Genomic DNA, 13250 nt, shown 5'->3' with positions numbered 1-13250 from the left:
AAAAGATCAGATTTACAAACATTTTAAATCATAAACACGTTAAAGTGTAGACATACTGCAGATGAACAAACAACCTAAAAAATTAATCTCCCAGATTTAAACACACATCAAATACCTGTAGCTGTCTCTGTGATGTATATGTGCTATCAAGGCTATTTTTAGTTTGTTTGCTCATCTGCAATATGTCTATAAGACGTTTCCTCTCGGATATCAATAAGACGTTCAGCAGATATATTGAAGATGTTTATTATTTGATCGTTTGTAAATGTAATCTTTTTAACATATTTAGCAGATGTTAATTAGATGGTGATACTTTCCAGATGAAATGCTCTTAAACAGAAATCTCGGGGACGTATTTGTGCTATCTGGGTAGGCAGCACTGAACCTTTTTAATTTTTTGGATACATTTCTGTTCTATATTTTATTGATTTATTTGTTTGTTTATTCATTCATTCAGGAAATATCATACAACATCTGAAATATGGTGTTCTGACTCCTGTCATTGTAGACTCTAGTGTTACTGAATTAGAAACAGATGTTGTAATACTTTGGTGGTTTGAACATGGAGACTCTCTCAGAGCTAAAATCAATAGGTCCGCTGGAATCGTCAATACATATGATGGTGCTGATAGGATATTCAAAGGCAGATTACAGCTAGATCAAACAAATGGATCTCTAATCATAAACATCAGAAACAACCACTTGATATCATCATCAGCAGACAAATCATATTCAAGAGAATCAGTTTGACTGTCTGTTGTGAGTAGCTTCCCTAGTGAAAAAAAAGTATACTTTATTTTATGTGGCGGCTGTGGCTCAGTTGGTAGAGCGGGTCGGCTGCCAATCGCAGGGTTGGAGGTTCGATTCCTGGCCCACATGACTCCACATGCTGAAGTGTCCTTGAGCAAGACACTGAACCCCAAGTCGCACCCAATGGCAGGCTAGCGCTAGGTGTTTGAGTGCGTGTGTGAATGGGTGACAGTGTAAAGCGCTTTGGTAACCTCTAAAGTTAAAAAAAGTGCTATATAAGTGCAGACCATTTACCATTGTATTCTTTTTTCAGTTGTATATTGCAAATATACTAACAAAAATGTTACTATCTTTAAATATATTTAAAGTATATTAGCATCATGCTTTTACCAATTTTCACAATACAACTTTTAACACACTTTAAAATAATTTTACTTATTTATTATTTATTTAAATTTATTTTAGAAAAATATACTTGAAGTGAAAATACTGTTTATTTTTTTAAAAGTTTATTTAATTGCACTTTACTTAAAAATATATTTTAGGCGAGTGGCCATCAGGCGCAAGTGTAACAATTAGCATTTCAGCAAGAAAAAATAACAATGCGTAGTTTGTGTGTGGCCGCTGTTCCAAATGTTTTATTTATTTATTGTTTCTTTCTTTCAGCGTTCTTTTAATTTAAACACATGGTTGGTGTAACTGCCTCCCATCGGTTATTTAAATTATAGATGTTTATCCTGCTATTTTTGGTACCTATAGTAACAGTAGTTTGGAGGCGGAACTATTCATTGCGGCGCTAGTGTTCCGCCCGGAACTAATTAAGAAAACACCTGTTGAGCGAAGCGCCAAAAAAGACAGAAAATAAATCAGCGACAGCTACACAAAGTAATAAACATGTAAGCAGACAAACCTAGAAAAATAAAGGAAGATTTAGCCCCTCATAACCCTGGTGAAAAATAAATATGCTAAGTACTAATTATCAGTATGATGCAAGTGTGTTAATGATTAGTTAACTTGAAGTGTGCTATTTTGGAACAACAAATTTTGTAGGCCCCTACTACGTATATTTTGGTTGTAAATAAATTGTATTAAAGCACAACTTTAAGTGTATTTAGTGTACTTTTGTGCTAAATTGGAGCAAATTCAAGTATACTTGGTATACTGTAATATATGCCCGTTTTGATTGAAGTTTATTTGGTAAATTAATGGTAAATTAGATTAATATCACTTTGGTGATTTCTTTTGGCATGTTGAAGTGCAATACTTTTACACACTGTGTGTATTGAATCTTTAGTGCATAAATGTTTTGTAAGTGAATAATTTGATATGCTATATTTCTGTATGTTTCTAATTGAATTATTGCTTTAAAGGCAAGTTAAGTTATACTGTGAAACGTTTATGCTGCCTGATACTGTTTTCTGACTGTTGTATAGTCATGTGGGCCTTCAAATGTAGACAAAGGACATTCACACATGCTTTTATTTATTTTATTCCTTGTTATTTTTTCCTTTAACCCAGTTCTCACGGGTTGTTTTGGATGGATTAAACCCAGTCTTTTAACCATGACCTCGTGCCTCATGTCTGTCATTGGAGGGAGTTACAGTTGGTACATTTTGTTTTACAATTATAAAACCAGGTGAGATTTAAATAAACACTGTCTGTTATTGAAGTTAAATGTTATTAATTGTAATCGCCTTGAAAACAAGTGGATTCAGCATTGGGTGAAAAAGTCCCCCAAGAAATTCATCTTCAGTATGCAGTAACACATTTAAAATACTGTCTTGTGTAAGATGATGTAATGTTTAAAGTATATTGTACAAAGTATGGCTAAGTAATAACAGTTTGTTATTGAAGACACAGTGTGCAATTTGTAGTATTTGGAATAAGCCAAAGGGGTTATACCGTTTTGTTGGGTACCTGCAGATGTTGGGAAATGAGGTTGCTGATAGATTAGCCAAAAGTGCAGTTGGGAAAAGAGAAGTAGATATTCAAGTGTCAGTGGGGAAAGGTGAGATGAAAGCTATAATTCAGAAGGAATTAAATAAAGAATGGCAGGGAAATGGGATAGTAGTAGCAAAGGTAGGTGGCTTTATAAAATCAGGTGATCGTGGCAAGTAAATGGTCTATGGGAATGAATAGAAGGGAGGAAGTATTGTTAGCTAGGCTCAGACTGGGACATACAGGCTTAAACTTAACTTTGGCAGTTATGAGTAAGCACAGAGATGGATTGTGTGACAACTGTAGGATGTTAGAAACTGTGGAGCATGTACTGTTGGTATATGTTAAACACTTATTTGAGAGCATTGAGGGTAGATCAGTAAGTGTAGATGATATTTTGGGTCTGGCAGATGCACAGGTGTATAAAGCACTTTTTACCTTTCTACATGACACATGTTTAGATAGAAGAATATAATTTAGTGCAATGCTTGGATTGGGACTGTGTGGGGATTTGGTAAAGGATGGAGGAGCTGAACACACACCATCTGATGACGGATCAATAACCAGCTCTATGATCTAAGCAGAGCATCATGATCTCAGGCAAAAGGATGATGTATATAAAATACGGTCTGTTGCTGTAATCCTCCTATAGGAGTGAACTGTTACTCGCTAATACGTCCTCTTTCTTTACGTTTTGGTGTGTTCATTATCGTATATTGTAATTAACTATGTAATGTATTCATCTTACTTTAGCTCATACACAGAATAAACCGTTTTATACAAGTATCTCTTTCAGTTTTGTCGAATTCAAACTCGTTTTTTCTGGGACCGGATCACTTCATGTATTTTACAGCGGTGAAAATGAAAGAACTCTGTATTTTGTTCGCTGTGATTGAGCTCGTGTTTGGTAAGTCATGAATCTGTTTATTGACATTAAAGCACAAGGGCGTGACTCAGTTTCATTTTCAGCAGTAAACGTTATTTATATACGCAAATGTGTCTATTATTACATCATCTTCGCTGTTTAAAATCAGCAAGAGAATGTGTTTGTGTGAAAACAATGTGAACATATTGACAGTAAAGATTTATAAAGGTAATATTTTCTGATGACTCAGCATTTCTAAAGATTACATCAGTTGAGTGACAGATTCAAAATCATTGTGTGACTACCAAATATTTCTAAAGAGTTTTTAAAAATACATGTCATCATTATTCAACCCCTATTGCATAGCTGTTCCTTAAATATGTAAGGCTACACAAGTAATTGTTTTAAATAGTGCTGTCGAAGTTAACGCGCAATGTGACACTTTGAATAAAACTGTAGTTCATGAGAAGCGTGTCAGTTTGAGCAAACACTGCTAATGTCACATTGGCCGTCGGGAAAATGTTGGGAGACATTATTTTCAATGTAGCACAGCAGTAGAACATGCCCGCAAAGCAAATGATTGCAGCTGCAAGACAGTGTTTAGGGAGTGGCAGCTGCGGCGCGAGGCAGAAGTTGCGTTCAGTTGTGTTAGGTTCATTTTCTGTTGTTCAACTCTGTTGGTGGGGTAGGTTTTGTGTTGGATGACTCAAAAATACATCTGGATCTGGAAGCATATTTTGTCCACTCATGTTTATAAAGATATTGCGATTAATCGCAATTAACTACAGAAACCTATGCGATTAATCACAATTGAATCGTTTGACAGCCCTAGTTTTATAACAAAATAAAGTCATCAATCTGCAATGGCACTTATTTAAGTTTAGCATTGTAAGCAAAAACGTATTTCTATGCAAAAAAGAAATAGACAAAGTTGGCAGTAACATTCATAAAAAAAATTAAATGGTACAACAGCATAAGTTGGGTGTGTAAGAAAGCAAAACTTCACCAAGGGAAATGTTGACTTGAATATCCAAGAAGTAATTAGGAAAGATCTGTGGAGTCCTGGAAGATGGTTTTATAGACGCAAAACACTAAACTGAAAATTAGTTTTAGACTCATGGGTCAGCAGTACATCTGGAATAAGATGACAAGGTGATGACAAGAATGACACCATCCCCACAGTCAAGCACAGAGGTGGGTCAGTCCTGTTATGGGGGTGTTTACAGCTGCAGGAAACGGCTATCCTGACTATGTGACTGACGCCATGGATTCCTTCGTCAGGTATCAGGCCATTTTGGCAAAAATTTGATGCCTTCAGAGTGTAAATTGAAGCTTGTGATCACTGGGTATTCCAGCAAGACAATAACACCAAGGATACATCCAAGTTGTCTAAAATCTGGTTCAGGGATAGGTCGTGAACTGTCCTTGAATGGCCCTTTCAGTCCTTCATTAACATCCCATTGCAAACCTTTGTTGGGATTTCAAGGAAGCAGCGACAGCACAGAAACCAAAGAATGTCAATGAGCTGGAAGCTTTTGCTCATGAGAAATGTGTAAAAATGATAATAGAGAGGTGTCCAAGCCTGAGAACACTTACCTGAAATATTTATTTGATGTTATTAAGGACAAACGATGCTCCAAGAATGATTGACTTGGCGGGTTGAATATTTTTGACATTAGCAAATTAGCTATTTTCTATTTTAAAATGTGGGTAAACGTCATGGTTACTGTCGTAACCTCCGTACTCCGAGGGAGGGAACAAGACATTGTGTCAAATTAAGTGACAAAAGGGTCTTTCTTGGATGCCGAATCGTACCTCTGAACCTGAGAAAAGGCCAATGTCAAGTTGGCAGACAGAATTTGCATGCCCTGCCCCGACATACGGGTATAAAGGGAAGCGGGCAGTGGATGCCAGTCAGGATTTTGCACTGAGTAGCCAAATATGAAGCATGGCCATTTACAGTGCTAGGTCTAGTGCTGTGGCAGGAGGGACACCATGTCTCATTCCCTCCCTCGGGGACAGTAACCATGACGTTCCTCTTCTGTCACTCACTCGATGTTGTGTCGAATGAAGTGACACAAGGGGTCCTTCTCTCTCACTTTGAGACATATCTTAAGTCAGGGAAGGTGGTCTTCCCCGTGGGGGAGCAGGAGATAGCCTGTCGGGAGCAGGAGGATGTCCTGAGGCTAGGGTGCTGAGAGAAGACTCGAATCCCTTACCCTGCTCTGCGCACACGGCAGGGTGTGGATTTAGAGAAATCCAAGGGAATTTTCCAGGGAGGGGCTGTTGCGAGGATAGTGAGATCCGAGAACCAGGTGCGGGTGGGCAGTAGGGGCCACCAAAATGACCTGTTCCTCATCCTCCCTGATCTTGGGGGAAATGCGTACGTGCGCAGTCCCCGGGGCCAGCAGTGTGCCAGTGCGTCTGTCCCGAGAGGGGCTCCTGTCAGGGAGTACCAGAGCGGGCAGTGGGAGTTGTCTTGGGAGGCAAAGAGATCTATCTGTGAGCTGGACCACATGGGGGTGGAGTCTCCACTCTTCGCTGGGCAAAACCCAGCGCATCTGCCATTGTGTTGCGGTTGCCAGGGATATGAGTGGCAAGTAGCGACTTGAGTCGTGGCTGGCGCCTAGAGCGCACGCCGCCCTGGCGATTTATGTACGCTACCGTCGCGGTGCTGTCTGAACGGATCAAGACGTGCTTGCCTTGCATTAGTGGGAGAAACTTTCGTTGGGCAAGAATTACAGCCATCAACTCTAGGCAATTGATGTGCCAACGCTGCCGGGGTCCTTTCCAGGGGCCAGCGGCAGTGCACCCGTTGCACACGGCGCCCCAACGCTGTCGAGAGGCATCTGTGGTTACCACGACATGTCTGGACACCTGCTGCAGGGGGACTCCGGTCCGCAGAAAGCAGAGGTCTGTCCAAGGGTTGAAAGTCTGACGGCAGGAAGGGGTGATTGTCACACGTTGTGTGCCGTGGTACCATGCCCATCTCGGGACTCGAGTCTGTAGCCAGTGCTGTAGCGGTCTCATATGCATCAACCCGAGTGACACGACCGCGGCTGAGGATGCCATATGCCCCAGGAGCCTCTGGAATTGTTTTAGAGGAACCGCTGTGTGGGGCTCGAAGCGAGCGAGGCACCTGAGCACTGACTGAGCACACTCGTTGGTGAGCTGCGCTGTCATTGAGACTGAGTCTAACTCCATGCCGAGAAAAGAGATGCTCTGAACCGGGTCGAGCTTGCTCTTTTCTCAGTTGACCTGAAGCCCTAGACGGCTGAGGTGCCTAAGCCCCTGGTCCCTGTGGGCGCACAGTAACTCTCGAGAGTGGGCCAGGATGACCCAGTCGTCGAGGTAGTTGAGTATGCGGATGCCCACTTCCCTTAGGGGGGCAAGAGCGGCCTCTCCGACCTTCGTGAAGACGCGAGGGGACAGGCCGAAGGGGAGGACCTTGTACTGATACGCCTGGCCTTCGAACGTGAACCGTAAGAAGGTTCGGTGTCGCGGCAGAATGGAGACGTGGAAGTACGCGTCCTTCAGGTCTACCGCCGCGAACCAATCTAGCTGTGGAACGCAGGTGAGAATCTGTTTCTGCATGAGCATTTTGAACGGGAATCTGTACAAAGCCCGGTTGAGAACTCGAAGGTCCAAGATTGGTCGCAACCAGCCGCTTTTCTTGGGTACGATGAAGTAAGGGCTGTAGAAACCCTTCTTCATCTCGGCTGGAGGAACGGGCTCTATCACATCTTTTAGAAGCAGGGTGGATAACTCTGCTCGTAAGGCACTGGCTTGTTGGCCGCGCACAAGAGTGGAGCAAATACTGCCGAAACGAGGCAGGAGCCGGGCAAACTGAATTGCGTAGCCGAGTCAGATGGTCCTGGCCAACCAGCGCGACAGATTGGGAAGTGAGGGCTATGCATCCAAACTGCGTGCGAGGGGCACTAACGGGACGATAATTTTTGACGTACCGGGCGGGGCCTCGTGGCGGGGGGGAGCAGATAATAATGCGTCGGGAGGCAAAAGAGCGTCCCGAGGCTTGGGTGCTGAGAAAAGACTCAAAGCACTTACCTTGCTCCACGCACCCGGCAGGGGGCGGGTTAAAGACTGAGGAAGAGGTCCTAAGGAGGCATCTTCGGGACTCGTCAGCGCTGGCATGCCGGGGCTGAGTAGTTGCGGGGGCGGAGGCGAGGGAGCTGCGTCCGGGGAACCGGGACTGTAGAGTTCTAGGGCCGGGGTGCAGTGAGAACGGCGCACACCGGCTGGATGACCCAGAGAGTTGGGAAATTGCTCTTTTATTGAACATGTGGGTACCGGCAAATGAAAATAAGGTTAACAAGGATTCTCCTCCCGGTCCTCCACTGGGGGACGGAGTGGTCTTGGTACCATCTCCGGAGCGAACATCCGACTGCCTGGGTTGCCCGTCTCAGGAGTGCTTCGGAGCTTTTCAAGTCCGGGAAGGGGTCCTGGAAACGGGAGGTGCTCGCCGCTAGGGCCGAGAGCTGGGCCCAGGTTTGCGGAGCTGCCTGCCGTTTTTTGGTCGCAGGGGGACGCCCTCAGCGACCAGGCGGGGCACGCTGGTTGGGCGGCGCCATGGCATGATGTGTGAAATTGCCTCCATCTTCTTCTTCACCGCTGAGAACTGCTGGGCAAAGTCATCGACGGTGTCGCCGAAGAGGCCAAGCTGGGAGACGGGGGCGTTGAGAAACCTAGCCTTGTCAACATCGCTCATCTCCACCATGTTCAGCCAAAGGGTGAACTTTGTTCGCTTCCATTTATACCCGTATGTCCGGGGCGGGGCATGAAAATTCTGTCTGCCAACATTTTTTTTTTTTTTGGAATCTGTCTGCCAACTTGACAATGGCCTTTTCTCATGTTCAGAGGTACGATTCGGTGTCCAAGGAAGACCCCTTGTGTCAATTCATTCGACACAATGTCGAGTGAGTGACAGAAGGGGATCTGAACACTTTGTTCTCAAAATCAATCAAATGTGTATTAAAAACTTACTTTGACTGTTTACTGAGGTCTTAGTTGATGTATTTTAATTCACATCACCAGAATGTATTGCTGGTCAGGGGGGTTGTTTAATTTTGATTGCAACTGTAAATATTAAGGGTCATATTATTTAAATTTTTATAACTTTAGTCAAACTGTTTTAGTTCATTGACCAACAGGTTGTGAATTTCAGGCATTCATCTCTTATTTCTTAATAATAGTTTTAATTCTGAGACTCAAGTGAAGAAGATTTGATGTAAATGCAGGTTGTGAATTGTGGGATTGAGTGGATTTTAACAGGAGGTTAGGCAGCTTTAACATAATAATAATAACACGTCTGTGTAAATGTGCATGAATTTATGACTTGTATAGAATTAAAGTTAATGAAGAATATTTCTACTCTTCTGTCTCAGTTGTTTCTGCAGGTGATGAGCAAATATCTGTGTCAGTGAATGTGGGGGATTCGCTCACTCTACACACTGGATATATAAGAAAACCAGAAGACATGATGAGATGGTATTTTGAAGGCAAGCGTATAGCTCAAATCATTAGAAATGTCATGAAGATCTGCACTGATGAACATTGTGATGAGAGATTCAGAGACAGACTGCAGCTGAACAATCAGACTGGAGATCTGACCATCACAAACATCACAACTGAACACACTGGAAATTATATAATACATATTATCAGCTCTGACTTCAGTGCGAGGATCTTAAATTTTACTGTTGAAGCTGGTGAGTCTCTTAATGAATGTTTGAAAATAAACTTCCCTGCTGGAAAATCCAGCTTAAGCTGGTAACTGTGTTTTGGAACATGGTAGCTGGTCCAAGCTGGTCCTAACTGGTCAACCAAAAAAACCAGCTTGACCACCTCGACCTGGTATGACAAGCTGGTAGCTGGTCTAAGCTGGTCTCCAGCTAATGGACCAGTTAATGACCAGCTTAGACCAGCTAGAAACCAGCAGTCATGTTCCAAAACACAGTTCCCATCTTAAACTGGATTTTCCATCTCATCTCATTTCAGGAATAATTTACCCCAAATTAAATTCTATTATTATTTTCTCCCCATAATGCTCCAAACTCTTCTGACTTTCTTTAATGGAGCACAAAAGGAAAATAAATCTTCACACATCCTTTAGTCATATTATGAAGGTATAAAGTGACTCGCTCCATAAAGGACAAGAAACACAACAAAACCCCAGTAAAAGATGACACGACTCGAGCATTTTTAAGTAAAAAATCACTTTGTTTGATGAACAGACGGTGCCCAAATCAGATATGGTGTCCACGTCAATAACATCAACATGTTCTTACTCGTCTTGAAAACAAACTTCATGATTCAAGAATCATTGAGATTTGATGGTATTGACAGAGTCACCATATCTGAAGCAGAAGTGTTGTTTTGTTCCTCCCCTAAAAAGATTGATTGTGCATTTGTGTTTCAGGTGTTTCTGGGACTGATGTAATTAAGAAGGTGAAGGAGGGAGAGTCTGTCTCTTTAGATTCTGGTGTAACTGAAAAACTAAATGATTGGATCACATGGTATTTTAATGGTATTCGCATAGCTCAGATCAATGGGAATCCCAGTGAGGCCTGTACAGATGTGCAGTGTGATACTGGAAATGAGAGATTGCGAGAACGATTGAAGCTGAATCATCAGACTGGATCGCTTACCATCATAAACACCAGAATCACAGACACTGGAGAATATCAACGAGAGATCACCAGCAGCAGCAGCATCAGTCGTCGTCGCAGCATCAGCTTCAGCAGCAGAAAGATCTTCAGTGTTTCAGTCATTAGTGAGTGCAGTTTAGTTGTTTAATGTGTATTTAATTGATAACAGTGATTCAAACTGTAATGCAGGTGACTGAAGAAATGTTAAAGGGATAGTTACTTCCCATCCATCCATCCATCCATCGTCAACCGCTTATCCTGTGTACAGGGTCGCGGGGGATAGTTACTTAATAATGATAATTCTCATTATTTACTCACTCTCATGAGATCCCAGATGTGTATTTCTTTATTCAGCAGGAGACATTTGAAGAAAGATATCTCGGATCAGTAGATCCTTATAATGCAAGTGGATGGCTTCAAAAATCACAGACATTCATCATAAACATCATCCATACGATTAGATAGAGAGAAAATGGATGACAGAGAGAGAGAAGAGAGAGAAAATGGTCAGGTGGTGGAAAAAGAGAGCAGGAGCACAAGTTACAGTCTTGTTTCTGAGCAATCAGTACTTTAACACACACTGAATTCAAGCTGCTGCCATTTGCAATATTCTGCTGAATCAGATTCATATTTCCTCTCTCAGATCTGCTGATGTTTCATAGTGTTTGTTATAGATTAGACGGGCAGGACTTTGTGACACTGTCTGGACACACACAGAAGTTTCATTAATGACCGTCTCTTTAACTGTTACAGATTCAGGACTGTCTTCAGGTGTAATAGCAGGTATAAGTGTTGTTGTTCTGCTGCTCGTGACTGCAGTGACTGCTGGAGTTTATCATCATCTCTGTAGACGTCAGGGCAAGTATTACATACAGCTGATATAAAAGAGGACAGTATGAGATTTATTGGGCAAAACGAGTCTTTAAAAGATGTGAAAATGTGCAAATATTTTCTTATGAACAAATGAATCTGTGTTTAATGAGTTTATTGTTTTTAAAACAGGTCAAAAGCAGTCGTGTGATGATCAGGTAAGATATGATGTGCATTGAATCTCTCTGTATCTCTGACTGCACAAAACTCAATTCACAACAGATTCAACAGTAAGTCAATAGAGGCTGTACATTACAGTGATTTGACCACAGATAAGAGGACTTCACTGTAATGTATGAACTCTTGTGGATTATTGCTTTTATTCATTTATTTCAAACAGGACTTTATTCACAGAAAGATGACTGTTGTGCTGGTAGTTTCTCTTGTGTCAGTTTCTGTTATTTTCTGAATGTTTTTGTAACTGAAAACTGTGTTTGATTTACAGGAGAATGACAGAGTGAATCCACCACCTCATCAGAATGAAGAAGTGAACGAGTCGACTACTCATTTGATAACTGATCAGACTGAGACTATCAGTCTGTTTCCCCATTAACATTATTTTATTATTTTTGTATTGAGAAGGACAGTGGAGAGATTACAGGAAACAATGGGGAATAGTGAATCTGAGACATTATGCCAGTTAAACTACATGAGCACCACCACTGACATACGGGACGCCCCTGTGACGACATTAAAAGCTCTTATGACATTCAGACAATAATATTATGCTTAGATTTGCACATATAGAGTGATTTTACTTTGCATAGAAGCCGCATTAAAGTGACAAATATATTGTGTGTACACAGACTTTATAATGGTGCACAGAAGTGCCAAAATGTACACATGAACCACAAACACGGGGGATGCACGAATCTCAGGTACTGATTATAACATGGAGGTTGATGTGTTGTAGACTTGTAGTCTTCCCAGCAGATAATGATGGAGGATAATGATGGATGATAATGATGGATGAGCTGTAGTTCTCAAACCTTTCAAGCAAAGTACTCTGGAATAAATGTAATATTATTTTAATTTGTTTAAACACTGTCCCTTAACACTTACTTAGTTTAATAATTTTAAACCATGATTTTAACTATACACAAGTAATATTTACATTATATTCATGATGTTAGCCAGAGGGGAACTGGCCCCCACAGTGAGTCTGGTTTCTCCCAAGGTTATTTTTCTCCATTAATCAAAATCTAATGGAGTTTGTGTTCCTTTGCCACAGTCGCCTTCAGCTGCTCACTGGGGTTATAAATACAATTATTATTTATTTATTTTTAAACACAATTCACAATCATATTTAATCAAACTACACAATGATGACTCATCGACATTATAGATATTACAGTTTTATCTTCTGTTAATGCTGATCTTCTGTAAAGCTGCTTTGAAACTATGTGTTGTGAAAGGCGTAATAAAAATAAATAAAATAACTACATAGTCAAGACACAAAACAGGAGGGTACATAATCATCAATTACATACTATATAGGCTCATTGTTTCATGTGAGGGTGCATTATATACTTGTGCTATACACAAATATACATGTGAGGGTACATATGCGCCATTAAGCACTCTTTTTAAATGAGAATGTTAAACTAAGAGCAATATGCAACTGTTTTGGTTGCTTTCCTGTTTTTGTATTTTGACATGACATCGATACCCATTTTCACTTCTCAAACACAAAACAGAGAGGCTGAGAGGATTATTGACGCTCCCCTACCCACCCTGCTAGAACTGTAAACTTCCAGAGTGACCAAAAGGACTGGTAAAATCACTCTGGACCCCTCTCATCAAGCCCATTACCTTTTTTAACTGTTGCCTTCTGGCCGGCGCTACAGAGCTCCGAGCACCAGAACCGTCAGGCACAGGAACAGTATTTCCCTCAGGCTATCCACCTCATGAACTGTTGAAACTGCCCCAAATACTTTCCTTTGGTCAATATACAACCATGTGCAATATTCAATCAATCCATTCCTACTTATATCCATTGTAATGACCATCTTTAAATTGTCCATTTGGTCACTTCTTGTGTCTGCTGAGTGATTTAGACATTGTCCACAAGGTTAACGTTGAATTCCATGTTGTTTATTAATTTCTTGAAGTTACGAATAAAATTGAAAGAAAAATGTAATGTTTGCCAAACAACTACAACA

The 13250-nt window shown here is 41.3% G+C and overlaps 1 protein-coding gene across 1 annotated transcript in view; it reads left to right on the top strand.

Moving 5' to 3' along the window:
* Window positions 1-13008, top strand: part of LOC127639896 (uncharacterized) — a 269802-nt gene extending 256794 nt beyond the window's left edge. Inside the window, exon 6 of the mRNA XM_052122216.1 lies at window positions 11534-13008. Within this exon, the coding sequence (XP_051978176.1) occupies window positions 11534-11641 (108 nt within the window). The 3' untranslated portion in view covers window positions 11642-13008. The remainder of the gene's footprint in view (window positions 1-11533) is intronic.
* Window positions 13009-13250: the final 242 nt, after the last annotated feature.

Source organism: Xyrauchen texanus, chromosome 48 (assembly GCF_025860055.1).
Source record: "Xyrauchen texanus isolate HMW12.3.18 chromosome 48, RBS_HiC_50CHRs, whole genome shotgun sequence".
NCBI classification, from domain to species: Eukaryota; Metazoa; Chordata; class Actinopteri; order Cypriniformes; family Catostomidae; genus Xyrauchen; species Xyrauchen texanus.
This window is presented reverse-complemented; position numbering and strand designations above follow the sequence as displayed.